The 22,048-nt window shown below is 46.0% G+C and overlaps 1 protein-coding gene across 5 annotated transcripts in view; it reads right to left on the minus strand.

Annotated features, from left to right (window-relative positions):
* Positions 1 to 364: 364 nt before the first annotated feature.
* Positions 365 to 22,048, minus strand: part of PAX5 (paired box 5) — a 127,342-nt gene continuing 105,658 nt past the window's right edge. For 2 of the 5 annotated variants that reach the window (XM_086867429.1, XM_023944780.2), the window contains exons 8-9: positions 13,860 to 13,946; positions 365 to 6,564 (exon numbers count right to left, since the gene is read on the minus strand). In XM_086867429.1, coding sequence (XP_086723555.1) covers positions 6,488 to 6,564; positions 13,860 to 13,946 — 164 coding nt within the window. In that variant the 3' untranslated portion in view covers positions 365 to 6,487. Of the gene's footprint in view, positions 6,565 to 13,570; positions 13,754 to 13,859; positions 13,947 to 22,048 lie in introns of those variants that run through there. The other 3 variants (XM_086867432.1, XM_086867431.1, XM_086867430.1) reach the window with 2 other exon arrangements.

Consider the following 22,048-nt stretch of genomic DNA (forward strand, 5'->3'; position numbering starts at 1 on the left):
TACCTGACTCCAAAGTCTGCAGCAAAGCGTTCCGTCTTGCATCTCGGGTTGTCTTGGAGGGTGCTTCTGCTTCGTGGGTGAACAATCTGCCCACAGGACCAAAAACAATTGAGGACCTGACACTCTTCGCAAACACTGACCTCATCATTTTGTGGTGGTTCTGCCACAGCATGGAGCACCTTTATTGGGTCTAACAACGCTGTAGTGGGGGAGGGTGCAATGACACCAGGCTGCAATGCCTGACCATATCTGATGGATGTTTTTTCATGAGGGCCTCCATGTCCTACTTCAAATGCAACTACCTAGTAAATTTTTTTCCCTAGAAAGCCAGCACACAAGGTGAGGACAACAGTGAAAGTAGGCATTTTGAACTTAAAAAAATTACTTTTATTTTAGGAACCAATAAAATTATGGTAAATATTTACAAATAATTATCTCACATAAAGGTTACATAAAACCAAATGTCCACAAGTAACAGTCACTCTCATGAAAAGACACACAGATATTGAACTACGCCAATCTTATTGCATGTTTCTTCAACTAATCTAAAAATAAAAAGTGTTGCAGTCAACCATTTAACTTAGAATAAAATCACAAATTCCAGTATTAACAGGAAAAAAAAAAAAACCCAACAAAAAAACCCCCCAAAAAAACCCCTTCAAACGGCCCCTTTTTTTTGACCCATGCCTTACCACCCCAGGTCCCCAGCCCACCTCCCTTTTTGCTACCCAAAACAAAACCCAAAACATAATCCCCAAAATAATGTTTGACGTCTTTGGCAAATTGGCACTGCTGTAATTACATTCAAATATTATAACACACAAAAGCAACACACAGCACTAAGGAAAAAACACCAAGATTTCAAGTTTGTTCTTTTCCTACTAGAAAAAAAGAATACAAAACATACACATTTTAAGAAGCATTTTTTCATCTGTTTTGCAACAGATGTTATCCCCTACTTTCAAAGGCAATTCAACAGTTATTTTTAGGATTTTTTTTGTAAGTTATTTTTTTGTTTGTATGTACTTTTCAAGGTGAGGAGGCTTTTATTTTTCTCCCTCTCTTTCCTCGCTTTTTAAAGAAGTAAGGTTCAATGCAGGCATTGCAGACTTTGGTGGTTACAATAGATACGTATTTCTTTGATGCTAGAAGTCCCTAATACATAGTTTGTCTCTAAGAAAAAAAAAAAAAAGTTATTTTCTTTTTCTTGGAAAGGAATTCCATTTGCAATGAAATGATTTTCTGTAATTTCAGAATGTACAAAGGCCACTACAAAAAGTGAAAAACCAGGACAAGATTTTTTTCCCACAGGAGGCTGAGCAAAGGGAAAGGCAGGTCTAAATGCCCACTGGCCATTTTTCCCACTTCATTTAGACAAGGCAGAGCCAGAGACCTTGGACACAGGGGTCTGGCTAGGTGGTGTCTGGGGCTGATGCAGGACTAGGATCCACCTCTCCACAAACCCTGCAAACTTCTGAGATACTCAAGTGTGCCTCCACATAAAAGTGTGTAGACAGCAATCCCTACATGCCTGCCCCCCTGGCAAGGCTGCAGCTGTGCCTAGCTCAGTCCTTTCAGTCTGGCTTCCACCCTGGAGCCTCTGCATTTTGTGAGCCTTTCACAGGACTGGTGAGTGAGGCCACTGCTGGAGCTGGCAGCTGTGTTGCCAAGGTGAGCAATCCAGGCACCACTCTGACATGATTTTCATTCAGTGTTTGCATGTCAAGTCTCATTAGCTCAGCCAGAAAAAGAACACTAACTGATTTTGATCCTTTCACGTCCTTTTCTCATACTGTGGTAACATGTACCTTTGACAAGAGCAGGTCTAAGGAACTACAGGGCTTTCTAGCTAGCATCCCCAGCCTTGTGTCACTACTGAGCACTCTGCTTCCAGAGCAGAGTGACATTTGGCTGCAGCTTGGGACGTGTGCCCAGTGCCTCTGTTAGTGTGGGCTGCCTGACCTGGCTCTGCCTAACAACACCCACATCTGACCATTAATTGCACACTTAGCAAGACTTCAGGGCGCCTTAGCCAAGAGCTGTTGGTCCTCTAACATCTCATCAATGAATCCAGAAGAAAAACAAAATTTTTCCAGAGTTTGCTGGGACAGAGTCTTGGGATGGGTCAGCCTTGTGCTGTGCTGCCTCTTGGGCCTCATGCTTCCCTGTGGCACATGCATGCAGAGAAGAGCATGGTACCAGGAAGGACACTTGGTCAGAGCCATGTTGCAGCCAGTGACAGCTACAGAAATTGACCCTGCTAGAGGCCACAGCTCTTGAAGCTACAGGTACCCGCATCTGGAAATAAGCAAGACCTTAACAGAGCTTCCTCTTGCCTCCATACTGAAGGATGTATAAAATACATAAATAAAAGAAAAAAAAAAAAAACCAAAACAGGAATATAACCACATTAGCTAAGACCAGCATGACAAAGCATTTATCAACTGCTAAGTCCTGGCATGGTGAGGCCATCTCTCCTCCCTCACCCACCATGCTACTCTCTCCCACTGCGCTGCTCTCACACTACAGCACCAAGAGGACAATCACAGGGAGTCAAGGAGGGGTGACAGACTGTGAGCTTCTTGTACTCTGGTGCTGTTTCTTTCCTCGACACCTCTTTCCCAAGTGCCTCAAGCACCAGTGTTGTCCTAACACCTGCCAGTCCAATCAGAGAACTTCTCAGACATCTCAGAATGAACAATCGCTCTCTGGACCCATGACACCAGAGCCCTGAGCGTTTTTATAATTCAACAGTGATCAAAGAAAACTTTTGATCCGTTGATCCAGTCCTGAGACATCCAGAGCTCTGCAGTCTACTAGTAGAGCTGCCTAACAATAATATCTCCATAACTGAACCTTCAGACACAGATTATAACAAACTCAATGATCACAACATTTTGTGTCTTCTTTATGTTCATGGTCTGACAGCGTTTTACTGAAGGGTTCCTCAACAAGTCAGTTCATGCAATCCTGGCTCCAGCCTCCATTGATTTAGTTTTACAGCAGCATTGTCCCTCTCCACCTCTCAGATTTAATTTCTTAGCCTGTGTCAGCAATGTATTTGATAAAATTATTGCTGGAGTATCAAGTATTGGAAAACCCTTCATCTAACCAAGTGTATTACGGAGTTCAGTGCTGAAACTGCCTGAAGGCACTTTGTGGGATTGATTTCCACAAGGGTTTAGTAATGATTCACTGCTCTGCAGGGCATCCCTCCTGAGTAAAGGATTAGCAGGATTCCCCAAACCCTAGCACTGGGCTGTCTCTCTCCCCTCTTTGCAGCCCCTGACGGTCATTTGCTTACCATCTCTGCCTCACCCTGTAACCCCTCCTTCATGAAATAGTGAGGCCACAGAGGACAGACAGAGGCAGGCAATCCTCTGTCCTCCACAGATGACCACCTTCTACCAACGGTGCCTTTCAAACATGCTCCCCAAGGAGGAGGATTCCCACAATGAAGACTATGGTCAGAAAGTCTTCCTGAGAAAAGCAGTTTGTAAATCTCAGGTGAAATATTCCCAAAAGCAGAAAGTACTGTCAAATGCCTTTCCCAGCAGCATGGCATGAATACTCCATGGTCTAACTTGTACTGGCTGTTTATGATAGAAAGATGCCCCAGCAGATGTGAGTGAGTAATGGCTGCCATGGTTTAGGAGGTGGATCAGGCACAAGCCCCTGCTTTGCATGTGCAAGGGTGGGAGTTCTGGGTTTCCCCTAAGCAGCTGCCCATGCATCCACAGAGTCCCTGGGATGGAGCCCACCACCATACCTGGCAGGCCAAGGGCTGCTCTGATGAAGCCTTGAGGCCAGTCAGGCCTGAGTACTTTAGGTCACTTCAGCCAGTGGCATCCACACACATCCATAATTTGGAGAAAACATATCTGTCATGCCTTTCCGAAGTCCCCAGCCCAACTACAAGTACTTTTGGCATGAGTATGGTAACATCTGCTGAAATCTCATGTTTGGTCCTCTCAACATCATCTGAATTAATGTATGTCACAGTCCATGCTGCTGAGGAAACAAGTAAAAGTAATGTGGTTGCAGAAGAGTAGGCAGAGTGGGTGAAGGACCCACATGCCAATGAGCTGCAGCTCCCTCACTGGGCACACAGACTTGTTTTAGCCAAGCCTGATGATGTCCCAACAGCTGGTGTAACTCAGCATACATCTGCTCTAGATACATCACCAGCGCCAGTGGTCAAACGCTTGTTTCTTATCTCTTCAGCAAAGGCACTGGACAGACACATCCCCTTCTGAGCTCACAGAGAAGGTGCATGTGTTCAGAGTGGAGACTGTGCACACACCTCGGCCAGACTCTTGCACGTGGTCCCAGGGACAGAAGTGCCCTTTCCAGTCCAAGGAATGCAAGCAATCATGGGTATGCAGTTAGGTATGAACCCAAAGCAGGGTTTCAGAAGCTTCCTTGGGTAAATCTTCCATGCTATTATTTGTCTTTTGTTAAAAAAGATGTGTATCAGTAATTAATTGCTGAAAGATTAAAAGTGGCACTCATCTCATTGCTAAGTTTGTCTCAAAGCTAATTTCTAGGTTAGCTTAAAAGACTGGCTAAAATTTCTGATGGGATCTGTGAACAACATGCTGAAATGTCACTGAGCTGGTGGGACATGGCTGCTAAGGATTGGAACACTTCTGCCCCGGAAACTTGGAAGTGTCGACTGCATTTCTGTACCATGAGAAGATGCTACTGGAGTGGGTGAGGGAATTTCTCAGCAGATAGATGGCCGCTACAGATACCAGATATGCAGCACAAGTGATGACTTGGGAAGGGAGGAGAGAGAATAGTGTTAACTCAGGAGCTGCCAGAGAAATGTTTGTACAGCTTGAACCTGGTGAATACCTGCTTGAATATTCTTCTACAGGAGTGCCTCTGAAGTTTGACACCAACAACCTTTCTCCTGCAGCCAAGCACCAACAGACCCCTCAGCAGAGCCCAGACAACTCTGGGTGGATGAGGATGGTTGAGTTGGGAATAAAGAGGCTTTCAGCCAGGTCTTCATCTCAACAGGACCAGGGAGCTTCTCCACTGCCCCCAGGAGGGAAGGGATGGGGTTATGCCCATCGTCCTTATGTGGCTGAGGTTGTCTTTGCCTTAGTCTGGGGTAGGGGGAGGCTTCAGGGAGACATCAGCGGTTGTCCTGGCTCCATGGAGAGGCAGTGATTGATGTAGCTGCTTAGTGGTCATTTGTAGCTGCTCTGCTCTCATAATTTAGCCCCCCACAAGGTGCACATTGAAACATGTGACTATTAGTGCTTCCTATTCGATAGGAGGGAAGAAACATGGAATTAGCAGGGCAAAATTCCCCTCGGTCCCCACAGGACTACAATCTGCAATGCCTTCACAGAAATGTACAGACACCTGGAAACAAATACTTTCTCCTTCAGCTTGGCTTGGAAAGTGAGTGCAGCTGCCCTCATGTCTGGTACACCCTGCTCAATACATGCACATAAAAATCACAACCACAGTATTTCTTTGCCTTCCTCTCAGGGTTTTCATGACTGGGATTTAGCACACAATCTATACAGATATATGTAAGGTGTCAGCTGTTATTTAGGAATTCCTTCCTGGGTGCTGCTTAACTTGAAACCAGTGAATTTGTTTCAGTGTTTAGTATGATGACAAATGAACATAAAATTAATATTAAGCAGTAAAATATCACAAAATTGCCTATGTCTTTCCAGTTGCCCATGTGTTTGATACCAGCATATAGCATGATCACACACAACTGTCAAATAAGATGCTCTATATAGAAACAACATCAGCCAAAATACAGCCACGATGAGTGTTAACCTGGTTCAAAGTTGCTTAAAGCTTACTGAGTTCTTTGAATCAGTGCACCAGTTTCAAAACACACTTTTGGATGTGTTTTGAGTTCATACTTGTACAATGTTGCTGTTTATGCTTAAGCTACTCTTACAGTAATACAAACAAGCAAATATTTACACTGGTGTGCTTGCGTAAAATTGAGCAGACTGATTTTTTTTTTTTTGCCACACACAAAACAAAAAACAAACAAAAAAAGAAAATAAAAATAAAAATAAAAGAAAAAAATAAAAAAAGAAAATTGCCTTGAGTCTCACAGCCTGTTTCAGTGTGCAGCAAGAGGGAGCTGTCCCAAGGGGAGCTGCTCACACCTCTTCCTTATCCCCAGATACAGCCATGGCACCCACAGGCGATTAAAGCAGTAGCCAGCCGGCTGCGAAGAACACGAAGCTACCACACGTTTTTAACCACACAGAGCTTCAGGAGTACCACTTCCTCCTGTTTCTCTGTTTGATTCAAGACCCAACCAGATTTAAAAATACAATAATCAGTTCAACAAGCTTAAAGAACAAAATTTCAATTATGATGTTCCTACTAAGTACTTTCTCTTTCCCTTTTGGAGTGGCTGGCATGGTGGCAGCAAGATGACTCGTCACGGTTGTCCCAGACATGCGTGCTGTCAGTGCCGATGCCCTGAGCTCCGGCGTCAGTGGCGGTCATAGGCAGCAGCAGCAGCTGGTGCAGCTGCTCCACGGGCTGTGGTGCTGTAGTAGTAGGGGGAGCCTGTGAAAAATGAGACCACTGTGAGGAAGACAAAGGTGGAAAGGTGCCAGCTTGCAGTGCTCTGACAATGGGTGTCAGACACCTCTCCAGCAAAGCTTCAATAAAGGTTGGGTAAATAGAATGAAAATTGCATTCATGCATTCTGCATGAGAAGAAGGCTACCATTGCTTTGCTTTGTTGCCTGGTGTTTGATACCTTCTTCCATTCCTTCACTCAAAACATCAACTTCATTTACTTCACCAAAAAAAGTTAATTACTTTTCAGAACAGGAAGTCAAGATATTCCAACCCCAACACACTACCATACTCACTACCATACTCTGGCTTCTTTAATTTTCTTCCTCCTTTAAAAAGGAGGAGGTTGAACCTGAAAGCATTAAAAATATTTCAATGAAAGCACTTGTTTACAAGAAGAGGCCCAAAGAATATCTCTGTCCTGCACGGTTAAGCACTGGTAGATAAGATGATTACCCAAGGATCACCAGGAACCTGGACTATTTGTTTGAATGAGGAAGAGTCTTTGACTGGTATCCAGAGAGACACCAATCTGTCCAGCCAGCACCAGTTTTAAGAAACCTTCCAAGCACACCTGCAATGAAACCAATTCTGATCCGTCCTAAGAAGGGAGTCTTCTCTCTTCAAGGTGCTACCAGTTAGGTCTGCAAGTCACCAGCTGCACATGCATGGGACGTAAGGCACATCACAGTGTGGAAGAACTCTCCTGGAAAGACCTTCACATGCATCTGAAATGTGACCTTCACATCCTTGAAAGACTCAGCCACATGCATCTGAGACCATCAGAGAGGTTTGGATGAACAACAATGAGCCAATGTGAGTAACAGCTCTGGAGTAGTCAGGGCTGTAGGGTTTTCATGAGTGGCCCTGTCTGAGAGCTGTCTTCCATTCTAAGCTCCCTGCCTTCAACACACATGGGACAGCAGTCTATCAGACATTGTCAAGGGTCTTCACAGTCCTGGATGCATCTTGCTGCAGAGTCAATGACTTCTGCTGCTTCAGTAACACAGAGGAACTGTCCCCACCAGGAAAAGGTGATGCCACTAGAGCTCAGGGGACTGTGGACCCCTTAGGAAAGCATCAGTGGCAGTGAAGCCAAAGGTGCATTATTTGGTTGTTCACTTTCCATCCCAGACTCTAGCAAGGACTGCTCCTTCAGATCCAATGATTGCCCAGCTCTTGGGCATAGCCTGAGTGAGGCAGTGCCCCAATTGTTCTATCACCATGGCCCTACACACCCTCTGGAGCAGTTGGCATGCCTTGTGCTGTTGGTAACATGCTCTATGCTGAGCACAAAGCCTTCCCCTCTGCGAGGCTGGAGAACCTCCTGCCACCTCCTCTTCTTGTACAGCCTCCAGATGAATGCTTTGCTGCTCCAAAATGACCTGAGTGATTATTTGAGGGCTGCTGGTTGAAAAGCCCAAGAACAGAGTAAGAATCACACAGCCAGACTCTTAAGGGGAGGCTCAGGGAAAGTTGCTGTTAACCATTGGCAAAATGCAGGGCTACCTCACTACTGTGGATCCAGCAGGATCAATCTGACAGGCAAGCCCAGCTGTTCTGTCTAGGCTGCTTTTGTCCAGAGTGCCACATCAGGAGGTCAACTCAGGCTTCATCACCAGCCTCCAGCTTTTAATTTCCAAGGGAGTACAAGCTGTTGCATCCAAAAACCAGAGCACAGGAAGCATTTGCTCTTGCCCAGTATGTGCAATATGCACAGTCAGTCAGAGAAGAAGACTTTTGTCATGATCACTGTCCTACCACAGAATGTGGTACTCTGCTTCTGCAGCCCTGAGGGGTCAGAAACAGGACTTTGGCTACTGGAATGTGTCTCCTGCACTGTGCTGTGGCAAAACAGGAGCTAGTACACAGTGTGTGGGTCTATGTTGTCCTCAGTTGCATCCTTAATGACACAGACTTCCAAAACCAGACAAATCCATGGCAAAGAGCTGGGTTTAAACAAAGCAAAGCAATCTTCAGGAGTGTAGTCCTAGCTGACTAGAAAGATAGTTTTACTGTACACAAGAATAATTCAAGAGAGCTCATGAACTGACTGGCCAGGATAAACACTTGCAAAGATTTCTGTATACAAACTCTTAGGCAGGAGCCAATCTGACCTAGATTTATTTACAAAAGGTTAAAATATTTCAAGCCATAGCCAATATTGTTAAAGCAGATCCCTTCAGCAGGTCATCATTCCATTTATGTTTGCACAAGCGTAGTCTTGTGTTATCTGCTGAGGGCACCACAACTGCTACCCAGGGTTGGACAGATAGTTTTCTCCCAGGTAACTGACATCAGGTTAAGGAGCTGCAGCCTCAGGAACTATATTTCCTGGAGAATACTGAAAAGCTTCACAAGGACAGTGAAAACCATTCTCACGGGTAGAACAAAAAATTCTAAAATTAAATGCTGTATACTTCGTACCCCAGCCAAACTCAAGACATTGAAAGCACAGAAACTGGTTGAATTGGCCACTCTTGAATGAGCAAAGGCAAAGGCAGAAGTTAATGTGCATTGAAATGTGCATGCCATGTCTAGCTGGGGTTTTGAGGATGTTCTTTGGGGGCTGTCCTCTCGGGGTTGCCAAGTTTGCCGGCCCATGTCCCCTCATGACCTATCCAGCTGCACAGATGTCCTTGGGGATCATGGCAGGCAGTACCTTGAGGTAAAACAGCTCACAGGCCGGTGAAGAGCCAGGTGGAACTGTTGTCCTCACCCAGCACCAGGAGGTCAATATGAAGCAGGCAGTGGTGGTGGTCAGCAGAGACCCCAGTCCCCCCCAGGCACCAGCACCAGCACCAGCACTAGCCATGGCAGCTCAGCTCAGGCGGAGGCATGAAAAACACACAGGAGGAATCCAGTAGCACCGAACAATTTCAGCTTGACTCATGGAGCAGTGTGTGGGTCCCACCAGAGCAGGATGCAGTGCTTACTGAGGTTTTGGGGTAAATGGGATCTTTTGGGGGTCAGAACCTTTGTTTTCCCACTCTTCTTCCACTGCTGTTCTGACTCAATGCAGCTACAAAAAGCCCAATATTTCTCCCATGCATTCCAAAGGCCTTGCATTTCTCTCAAGTTAGATTTTGCCAGTTTGCCTTTCTGCTGAACAATCAAAGAAGCTTGTTTTTAAAGTGAAAAATGAAACCACTCACTCTTCCTGTCACCATGCCTCCATCCAGAACAGACTAGTCCATCCTTCTGTCATTTTTCCTTTCTAATTCATACTATCATCAATTTATTTTTTGACACAGTCATTTCTAGTGCCTACTTGTTCTCTAATCTTTCCACAGAATCCCACAGAGGAATTGAATCTAATCCTAATTGAGAAGCTCCAAACCCTGCCTTTGCATGATGCCTTGCCAGCACTGGCAGACATGGCACTGCAATGGTGCGGCCAAACCCTTCCAGCTAGCGCACTGGGACCACATCTGCATGCGAGCAGGGACATTGCATCAAACAGAACCCACAGTGCACAGGACTGAGCCAAATGCTACAAGCCAGCCCAAAAGTGAGTTGTTTTTCTTCATTAGACAGTGTTGCTGTTATCTGTCCTTAGCATGCACATGTTGAGCTGATCCTATGCTGGTGTGTACCAGTATGTGCCAACAGTAGTGGCCTGAGCCTGAGACATGCACATTTGCCTCCCACAAGCTCATGTGCATCCCTGAACTGTGCTGCTTGCAGGTCATTTGCAGGACAATGTGGGGGAAAAAAGAAAGGCCAAGTTCCTTCCCTCAACTCTTTGCCTGGCTTTGAGATGGAAACACCTACTTCAGCCACTAAGCCGCACACCCAAGTGGCCAGGGTTTATGTCCTCTTGCCAGCACATTCCTCCAGGAACTTCGGGTCTGTCCTCACTCTTGCTGTGGTCGAGGTGGGACTGAGTCATCCCCCACAGCAAAGTTGGTCATGTCTCTGACTCCAAGAGAGCTGTGGGTGCCACCAGGGCTGATGCAGGATGCGAGAGCAAACTGACTTCTTCTGCCCCTGCTTCTGTTCACCATTCTGGAGGACCATGGCTTGATTGTCTGCTCTTCCCCAGGAGCCATGGGGCACAGTATTTGGGACTGCCCCAGAGAGGAGGGAGCACAGACCCCCATCTGCACTGGTTTCATGACAGCTGGGGCAGAAGAGGCTTGGTGCCTGGTGCAGAAAAGTGAGAAGCACCAAAGCAAGGGCAGAGCAGACAGTAGGGTAATGGTGAGCAGCTGGTGTTCTGCTGGGGCCAGACAACCAGTTTGCAGTGTCTGCATGAATATGGTTATGCCTTCTCCTGAACACACCACCTCACACCACTCCCTGCTGCTCCACACATATAGCACAAAGACTGTGCTATGGGACTGAAAACCAAAGCTTTCTCACTATTCTCATCTCTCTCTTTACTCTCCCCCAGATATAATTTTTCAATCCAAGTATCCTTTTTTCCACTTGCAAATCATGGCAGTTCTCCTTTTACCTTCTCTTTCACAGTCTCAGACTTCTGTGATTGCTGTGGTACAATTCTTCCTTGCCAGCACAGGGAATTAATTGAACGTAGGTGCTGCTAAATGCTTACAGTATTATACTTTCATCTCAGTGAAAGGAGCAGGACTTTGTAAAACAAACTGTGTCAGGCAATGTACCAGTCCTGATTAATTTTGTCAAGGTTTCTGCTCTGAGGCCGATACTGCCAGAGCTTGTTCTCAGGAGAGAATTACTAAATGCACTCACGTATACTCCTGAGAGGAGTGGAAGCATCCTGGATATAGTTCAAATTAACCTATTCTCCACTGCATGTGCCCAGGCTCATCACACAGCACCTCCTGGGTGTGCAAGGAGACTTGGGGCAGGTTCTAAAGTCCCTGCCAGAGACTCCTACTTGCCCTAAACTACCAGTGGGATTAGGAGGCACTAGGGAGAAGGAAATCCAGGATCAGGCTTCCAGTGACAAAGGCAGAGCTGTGGAAAGGGGGGATCTCTGCAAGGCACAAGAGACATCTGACCCAGAAACTGTGGTTGATTGCAGACACATTCTAGATCAGATCATACCACTGTATTTGGACCTACCTGTGGTCAGACAAGGGGATCTTCCTCTCCAGGAAAATCTCCAGTTTCCCCCCAGTTCTGTGACAAGACTTAACTTAAATGGTAAGTTCATTTTTAGGACTTGCTGCAGAAAAAAACCTTGCCTTTCATTTGTTTGTTTGTTTGTTTGTTTGTTTTTAAGTGCTGAAACAAATTATCTTGAAGAGGATAAAAATAAGGAAGCCAAGCAACAGGAAAAAAAAAAAAAAAGAAATAATCAGCACTGATATTATAGCATGAAACACTTCAATCTCAAGAAAGCTGCAGTTTCTGGAAAAATATGATAGCCACTGATTATTTTTGCCCTTGCCTCATTTAAACACATGTTCACAGCATGCTGCTGAGTAAATACTTCTGAAGAAATTTCCTTTAGCCTGAGAACGAGCTTTGCTGTGAGGAGTATACTATCCCCATAACTGCTCATATGTCAAAGATTAATGGGAATTTGCCCCCAGAATGCATGATCTAAAAAGGAAATGAGAAAAAGAGGACGACTGCAGAAAAAAAGGGAATGACACAGGTAAAAGGTCCTGGCAGCAAGCAATGGTCTCATGACCAGCTTTTGTCTAAAGTCTTCTGCTGACCCAGACCTACCCATCTCCAGCATCTTCAGGGCATCACAGGTACCTACCTACTTTGCCCACACTCTGGACAGCATGCTCAGAGATGGTACAGGCCCATCACCTCAAATAAAGAGCTGAGCAGGCCATGGGCGCAATCTGCTGCAGGCAGAATGGAAGGACCACTGCCCACACCTGTGGGGTTGCTCAGGAGTGGCTCTGGGATGGCTCCATATAGTGTGCACACCCTTCTCATGGAGGTGAATATCCACCAGCAGGAACACAGTAAACAGCCCAGAAGCCTCTCCAAAAGCCCTGTTTTCATGCAGAAGGGCAGGATGAGAGCTGAGTTGTCATTTATTTTTAGTATCATGCTAATTTCTTCAACACTTTGGTAGGAAAATTTAAAAAGTTACACCAAACCTGGCTTCTCAGGCCTATCGATGATGCAGAGCACTACTGAAACAGCTTTCCTGATTCAAAAGGAGTTGCAAAATGAGAAATGAAGAAAGCATGGTGTGTGCTCTTGCCTCTGGCAAAAGCATCTTCTCCATGCTGCTCAACCAAAATTCTGCCAGCACCGCTGGCTGTGGCCATGGAAACAGCAGGTTTGAGCACGGGGACTCCCCCGCCTTTGTGCAGCTATGCCCATCCATATTAGCTGAAGATCTGTCTGTTGATTTATAATGGAAGCGGTAACAAACCCTTAAATGTGGCACAGCAAATAACAGCATTATACCAGCACCATGGCATGAGAGGCAGAGTCTGTCTATTGCTCCCGAAGGATTTGTTTAAGGACAAGAACCATGATGAATACTGCCTGGGTGGCTCAATTACATGGGGACTCAATTACTTAAAACAAAGAAACTGGATGAAAAAAGTACAAAAAAAATTCAAAATTATTTCGCTGCTGGAGGTCACATATAACAGCCCTGTCATCCATAAATCTGGAAATCTCTAAGGCATGCTACTCCTGTGTTGAGAGATGACAATTAATTGGTATTTTACTTACCTCATCCATGCAAATTATGCAGGGAAAAATTCTAATTACTGCATGCTACATGTATATAAGGTCAAAGTGGGCCAGCTTTTGACGGGGTATAAAATGGATTATGTTTATCCTTCACATGAGGGCCATGATCCTGCAGGAGTTACAGGGCTTCTGCCTCCCATTGCTCATAGGGACTATGCTGACATCAGTGAGGCTGTACCAGTGGTCCCTTGCTGAGGAGAGATGGAATGGGAATACACACAACTGGGAAGGAAACACAACACTAAGTTAGGGAAAAATGCAAAGCACATGCCAGAGCAAGCAGCAATGGCATAGGAAGCAGTGGAGCTTACAACTGGCTATAAGCAAACTGGCACCACAAATTTTGTCTGAACAGGGTCCCTTAACCTCAAAAAAATGGCTTACCAGTAATACCCTATGTCTCTGAAAGAATTTTTATCCGAAGGAGGAAGACATTCGGGGCAGGTCTTCTTGTTGGCAAAGTGAACCAAAAGCAATCGTGCAGCCCAATGGAGTCCTGCTGTCCCATTCTGTGTCTAAGCATGATTGTGGACAAACTGAGACATACATTCTGTCCACCCCAGGGTTGGACAAACACTGGACATGTTGCACTGATCTCTCAAAACAGGGACGAACACTTACCCAGGAGTCCAGGGTTGGGAAACCTCCAGGAGTCATTGTATGTTGAATATTGTGGGTGGCTGTATGGGCTCCCAGAAAACTCGCTCCCTAAGTTAAGGAGACAAAGACAGAATAAAAGGTCACTTGATTTGAGATGACAGTTACCATTCCGAGGTAGAGGAGCTCTCCAATGTGTGCTCTGCTCTACTGGCAGCCACAGTAAAAGCACTGCTAGACACTCTGCCTTGAGGAAGGGGAATATGGATGGGTAAGTTATTAAATAAATGGGTGCAGACATCTTTTATGTGCATTTTTTGTGCTACAGCCAAGGCCTCCTGAACGTGCTGCAGGACCAAGGAAATGAGGAGGGATGGAGAATCCTCTGGGACACGTTGATGGGGCTGGCCTTTGCCTCTCCAGCCCTACAGGACTCAGGGTGAGAAGCATAATACAAGGACAGGGCTGTCCAGATAAAGTCTCTGCTGCAGGAGAAGATGACCCAGTCAATTTCTAGATACCTGTCATGGAGAACATGGTCATGGTCCCAGATATTTCTTCAACACTGTAACCCAAGAAAAGGGATGTTTGCACCTGTTTCAGATGGATTTGAATCCTCCAGACAAAGGCACAAAAAAGGCTTGAAAAATTATGTCTATTTATCTCCTCTTTGGGTCCAATTCTTCTCATCTGTTTGTTCTCTTCACATGTCACTGCTTCATACTCCAGCTGCAAGCTCTTCAGAACAGAGCCTGCAGGGCTCTGACCTGGCCCTTCCACCATGCAAATACCAACACTGCTACTATTTTATTAGGAAATGTTCCTTGAATTACAGATTTTCTCCTCTCTCTCTTTCTTCCTCCTTCCCTTCACCCTCTCATCTTTAAGACACATAAATATATACAAGCACAGCACAGCATAGCAGGAGAAAGGGTATGTTTCCTAAGGCATGATTTGAGGGCTGACAGGCCACAGCAGATGTTTGCCATGACCTTTGCCTGCTCTGGTCCTTGGCATTGGCATAGCCACAACACCAGACCCAGGAGCTGCCATAACCCCATCCAGGCAGTGGGGTGCTGACACTATGTCCTCAGCACCTCAGGCTCAGCATTCCTGTCTCATACAATCCATAGATCCAACCTGGAGACCACATCTGGGTCCCCTGGCCAGTGAGTGGCCATGGCTTAGGCCATTTGCTGGCACACTGGCCACAGGGAAGAGGGGACGATGCTCTGGTAACCAAAACATAGGGTCAGGTCCAGGATGGCTTGATCTCCACCTGATTCAGCTTCAGTGAAAACAAGCTGCTTTTCTGCCTGCATTGCAAGATGAACAGACCGAGTGTGCTGACAGCAGGACCAGCCTATCACTAGTCTGCTACAGGAAGTCTCTGTTAAGCATCTCTCCCTTGTTTCTTTTCTGCAGCCCTTCTGACACATATGACTGCACTTACCAGGATCAACCTACTCTCTCTCCCCACCACAACTTCCACAGAGAGCATGTCCAAAGTCTTCAGCAGCAAGTATTTCCACACTCAGCACACCTTGTTGTGCCAGCAACTCTTTGCAAGCTCAGAGTAGGTTTTCCTTATGGCCTCTAAGGAATGGCATTAATTCACCCTGACCCAGGAAAACTGGAGCTATTACAAACCTTTCTTCCCAGGGAATTACACAGTACCTACAATGCTTCTCTGCTCCTGTCCCTATGGATGATAGATTACTTCAATGCCTGAAGGTTATCTCTGTCAGAGTGCTAGATCCTAAAAGAGTAAGGCACAGCGGAGTTGACAATGCCCAAAGAGATGTTAGGAGGCACTTGACATTCTGCAGCCACTGGCAAGAGCATCCCCATTGCCTTCCACCAGTCAGGGATCCATCTCTCTGCTGCAGGACACATCAGCTTCTCTCTGGTCCTTTCTGCCTCTGAATCACCACAATTGAGGCTGTTGCCTTACCCAGTGTCCTGCCTGATTCTTCCCTGCTTCTACAGCCCCTCTGCTGTTCCAGCATGTCTCTGGCCCAGACCTGTGTTTCTGGTGTTTCCCCAAGCCTGCAAAGCACACAGACAGCAGTCTGTCTGGGAAATTCACTTGTGAGAGTCACAATGTTTCCTAGTCCTGAAGTCATGGCCACATTCTCCTGTCAGTGTGTGGCACACAGAGATCTTCTAATCCTATGGGTGCTTCTTCTACACGAAGGCTATCACACAGCACCTTCCCCAGGGGTTGCATTTTTTCCTCTCCACAGGGAAGTGAGATTTTCAAAGGTTTAGCCCTGGTTTAGTTCCACAAAATGGCTGTGATGCCTGACTGGCGTGCCACAAAAGCAGATGGGAGTCTTATTGCTACATGCTTCCTGAGAGCTGTGCAATGCAAGGACACAGGGACAGAGTGGACAGGACAGCAGGACAGGCCTATATCCCTGTTGTGGGCTGTTTGCACAGAGTGCACAGAAGAGGTGTCCTGTCCCTCATGCACCAGGAGCACCCCAGACCTGAAATAAAGCTCACAGTGAGCTGTTGCATGCCTGCAAGAGCTTCATCCCAAGGGGGAGCATTCTCTCCTTGGACAACTTGACACCTAATTTTTCAGCTGTCCCAGAACTCTCCTCTCCCTCGATCCCTTCCTCCCTCCTTCCATCCCTCTCTCCCTCCCTTCTTCTATTCTCCTGGAGCTGCACAGACCCAGCCCATTCCATGCTGATGCTGTGTATGCTATGGAGAGGGCAGCAGCACTTTCCAAACGTTTATCACTGCTACAGCAGGGCTGTGGGTGGGAATGGGCTGACATTTCATTGTTTCATCCTCTCCTGTCTTGCCCTCCTCCCCCACCATCCCCACTGCCTCCTCCCCACACTCACACACAGACACACATCCTGGACCCTCTCTGGGGGATGCTCCAGTGCCTGTCAGGCTGAGGCTTCCAATTCTCTGTTTTTTATGCCTCAGTGGTCAGGGTGTCAAGCTCCTGCAGTACAGACCAGCCAGAAGCTCGAGGAGTCACTGAGCACCATCAGCTCAGTGACAGTATTGCTTCCCTCTTAACATACTCTGCATATCCATCAGCCTTGCTGGGGAGGGGGGGAAAGGGGGGAGGGGGGAGGGGGAAGAGAGACAGAGAGAGGGAAGGAGGGCAAGAAGGAAAATGAGAGAAAAGAAATATGAAGGAGGGGAGGGGAAAAGGAGAAGTCAGGGAGAAAATCTCAAGCCCTGTTATTACCACCACAGGACTTGGGCAGACAAATGGTACAGCCATAAGTGAAACTAAGGTAGATGAATGAACACTGCATGACTGCCTCACAAATTTCACCAGATATTCCAAGGTCCATCAACTACACTTCTTGACAGCACTTCTTATCAGACAGCCCTCGCCCAATACAAAAACAAACACCATGGATCTGCCATCCAAGGATGCACACACACACAGCATGTCACACACACTGACTGCTGCAGCATGAGAAAAGGGTGGGAATCACACACATCCCTCCTTCATGTGAAGTAGTAAGCTTCCTCCTCAGTAGTTCTCACGTTGCTGAAACAAAAAGACACAAAGGATTCCTGCCAGAGTTAACTCACTTCTTTGCCACAAACCTGACTCTACACTCCACATATGGCTACTCTAGATATGGCTGTAGCCCAACAAGGGTCAGATCATTCCATCATCACCCCAGAAGTAGAGGTAAGGAGGGGAAAGACCAAAGATTGATTCCCAATAACACTGCTGCTACAAGCCAGTGGCAAGCCCTGGGAGATGCATTCCACCCTGAGACAGTGGGACAGAGATAGTCTGATGGTGGTGGATGGACCTTCTGCTGCTGCAAAATAGTACTGTCCACTCTGCAACATTTTTTTCTACAGGAACAGTCAATTCACATTTATCAGTCTCCTTGGTTTTAAACTTCCTTAAAGTTTTCCTTCTGATTTGCAGAGAAACTGAAAATCATGAGTGTAAAAATCTCAAGAACAAAAAGATGAATTCAAAAATACTCCCATGTTTTTAACATTGCTGTGGCTTTAGAGAACTGCTGCTGCAGGAAATGGGAAGGATGTAGGCATATCCATGTACCAGTACTGGCCACAGGACAGGAGGATAATGGAAAACTCCTGCCCTGCAGAAAGGCAGAAGGATGTCAAAGGACAGTCAGGTCTGTCAGAGGCCATGTTCAGCCAAATTATGGAAACTTCCCAGGATGGGAAAAGCCTGACCACTGTCATTGCACTACACCATTCAACAGGCAGAGTACCTGGCTGTAGTCCTATGAAGCACAGCAGTCATGGGTCACAGGACTGTGTGACAACACCAGCAGAAAACAGCAGATTAATCAAATATTATTGTCCAGCTGCTGATACTTCTGGACCAAAATGCAGAATCTGTGGAAATAATCTGCGAAGGAGTTTCATATGCCACTTCTAAGCATAACACTGAAGTCTCAAAAGACCTCATACATCAGAAGCTCCAGAGCCAGTACAGCTCAACAAGAATATTGGAGCTTACGATTTTTCCTTTATTTTTCTTCTTTTTTTCTCAGGGAATTTTCTCACATTTGTTGCCTCAGAGATGATAACTGCAATACTTGAGACACAAAAGATGTGTCTGGGAGGAGGAAGATGGGGAAGGGTGCAGTTTAATATCATCTCTGAGCTGGAGGGTTTTCTCTTGGGAAGTGCACAGATACTGCAAGATTTTGGCTGAGAGGTGAGCGACAGGGCTAGGTCTTAGCTTGCTTGCTCACTCTCAGGATCAGAGGTGGGACAGTCATGGTTTTGGTGCTGGGCTGCTGCTGTGGGGAGAATTTACCACCACCACTGAGTTCCGTCCTTCACTGCTTCTCCATACCTTCAAGTAAGCCTTTGCTTGTAGGAGCGGCCATTGAACTGGGACCTTTTCAACACTGGAAACTACCCTCACCATCTGCTCAGGTGCCTGAGGGGAAAATCCAAGACTCCAACCCACTCCCTGCTCCAGGAAGAATGTCTACCAGCTGCTTGCAGGAGCCCAGCTGCTGCTGCACAGCCCAGCTGTTTCCTGCCCCTGCTTCAGGCTTCTTGTTACACTTTACCCAACATCCTGTGTCTGCCCAGATGCCCACAGCTCCTGGTACAGCTTTGGAGTTTTTGCTACACTTTGTTTTGCCACCCTAGATGTGCTCACCTCTGCTGTTCCAGCATGAGGTTCCTGATACAGTCTATTTCACCAGCCAATGGGGCACTAAGACCAACTGCTCCCCGTGAATTTGCCAAGGAAGCCCCTTTTCTGGAAGCCCTTATCCTTTTTCTCCTGCTGGCTCACCTAACATTACCCATGAGATGCATCTGAGCTCGCACCACAGCGCCCCCTGCAGGCACGGGGGAATCATCGCACTCCCCTGCCCGGCCGGGAGCCAACAGCGCCCCTGCCGGCTGTGCCCGGAACTGCACCCAAGGGGAAAGTGCCTGCTGCCGAGAGAGGGCTGGGACTGGGGGTCTGCTTTTCTTTGTTGGTGCTGCTGTTGTTCTTTATGTGTGTGTGTGTATATATATATATATATCTATTCTAGTAAAGAGCTGTTATTCCTTTTCCTGTATCTTTGCCTGACAGCCCCATCATTTCAAGATTATAATAATTTAAGAGGGTAGGAGGTTATATTTTCCATTCCAAGGGACGGAAATGCCTTCCTTGGCAGGCATTTGTCTTTCAAGTCAAAGCAAAGAGCCAGCTACATGCAGGACATGGAGCTACATGGACGCTTTTTGCTGAGTTTTCTCACAAGCATTGAAGAAATGAAGAAGCCATCAGGAACATGGGGGTGGATGCTTGTTATCCATGTGGTGATTACTACTAATACAACACACATGTGATGGAACTGCAGGTGATATAACATGCAGGTGATGCAATATACCTTCCTCCCTGCCACAGCCATGTGACAGTTCTCAGCTGTCACTGAACAGGGAGAGTGACCATGACCTGGCAGCTGTGCCATCCCTCCTCCCAGATTTGTTGCAACCTCTGGTTTCTCCACTGGTGTCCACTGCTGGGCTTTTTTGTTAACCAAGATCAGGGGACAAAATGCAGAGTTAGGCATGAGCAGGAGCATCTTCAGCACTCCTTCTGGGGGTTTTGGCTAAGTTTAAAAACAAACTGCTGCATTTGTCTCTAGGCTGGTTTCCTGCAGACAAACCCATCTCCCTGTTAGTCCAAATTTCTGGTGCCTCTACTTTTCTCTTCTGCTGAGGGATCTTACTGTAACTTTTTAAAATTAACATTCTCATGACTTTTATTTGTTTTCTATAGTTTTATTTTGAGGAAGTAATCACATGGATCATAAATTTCTTCAGCAAATTCCAATAAGAATCATTACCCTGATAAGCAAAGACATGCTTGACTGCATGGGGAGCAGGCATAAGCACTGCACTGAGCCATGTGTTCACACCCACACATCATTGGCTGACTCTGTGAGGCAGCAGCTATCCAAACACAGCCTGGAAATCTGTTACATCGAAGTTCTGCCTGCCACAGGGCCAGCTATCGCCTGAACTGGAGGATATAAAATCAAAGCAGAAGCTTCTCATCACCCTGGGCCAACACCACCCCAGAGACAGTTTCATGATCCAGCAGCTCAGCCAGCATCTCACATAAAGTCAGAGGGACAAAAAACAACTTTGAGGGACCCTGAAGGGTAGGAAAAGGGTCTGGGTTCTCAGCAGAGAAGAACAGCATGGTTTTCCCTCAGTAAAATGAACTTTCCTCTCCACACCAAGCCATTGCAGGCTTATGGGGAGAAAGAAAAGACGTTTGGAGTCCTGTCTGGGAAGCTGCTGCCTCTGAAGTTCACAGGACTCATTCTGTTAGAAGTTTTCCCCGTGAACAGGAGAGCTGGGAAAAACCTTTCAGTTGATATTCCACATCACATGAAAAAAATTTTGTTTCACATCACTAATGTATTTTTAACAATTTGTGACAATTCAGACAAAATTCTTTAGTGAGAGTCATGGATTGGGTTTGTTTTTTTTAATCAGATGTTTTCCAAACAATTATTTTCCTTTTAAATTCAGAGAAATACTAAATTTTCAAATCAAGTTCAGTGAGACTAAAAATAAAGAAAACTTAGCCAAAAATTTCAATGGCAAACTAACTGTACCTTTGAAAAGAAGAAAGAACTGTAGCTTTGAAGAAAAGTCCACAGTAATTTTTATTGTTGGTTTTTGTTTTAATTGAATCTTGGACTTTCTTCTAATTTCAACATTCATTAGCAACAGCAGGATCAGAGATATGCATTTCTTCAATCTAAAAATATCAGCTGCATTTCACCTGGAGGAGCAGCAACCCACGCCATGCCACAAGCTAAGCACCAGTCACCTGCCAGGTATTCTCCTGGTCCCTCACCAGCTCTTTGTGCAGAAGTCCCACAGGAGGAAGGAAATGGATCACTCTGCTTTTGGCTATGCAGACCAAACACACTTGGCTGCTAACTTGCTTAACAAGCAGTCTACATGATACAGAAGTGTCAGAAAAGGGCAAAAATTACCAAACTACAGCCTTACTGTAACAAAGTAGGTATTTCTGAAACTGCATCCCCCCTGGAAGAAGCTGAGCAGGAAAATACACTGGATCTAGCAAAAGCCTTCCATGATCCACCCAGCTTGTCTCAATGAAGATACTCAGGGTCATAATCAGCTAACATCCAGGACAAGCTGGTGGGATTCATCAATGAATCTTTGATAGGCAGGCTTGGAGAATTTTCTCAAGATTGTGTTACCAGAAACTATACCAGGATGAACGATACATCAAACATGTGGCAATGGATGCTGCAGCCAGATCCCTCCGGAAGGATCTGGCAGCCTGGGGGGCCAATACACCCCTTTCAGATGCCACTGTTGTGCCCGTTCCTGCAAACAGTGCACATGACACCTCAAAGATACACCCTGAACAGAGTGATGCATGATGGCAGCCCCCTGAGCTCACATGGTACTTAGGCTAGCATGGGTTGTGGTGGGGAGAAACGTTAATTAAAAAATGTTTTCCAAGGGGGATGAAAAATGTCATTTTGGAAAATCTCTTCAGTGGATAGTTTCAAAACTTTCAGTGAGTAGTTTCTGCTTTACAACACACCTGAGGTCCTCTGCATCAAAATGGGAAGCTGCTCTCCTCATTGAACCTGCACTTAACTGGCATTGTATCCAGCAATCTATTTATTGTGACAGGAAAGAAGTAAATAAAGCATTAATAATGGAAAAGT

Source organism: Cyanistes caeruleus, chromosome Z, assembly GCF_971803275.1.
Source record: "Cyanistes caeruleus chromosome Z, bCyaCae1.hap1.1, whole genome shotgun sequence".
Classification (NCBI taxonomy): Eukaryota; Metazoa; Chordata; class Aves; order Passeriformes; family Paridae; genus Cyanistes; species Cyanistes caeruleus.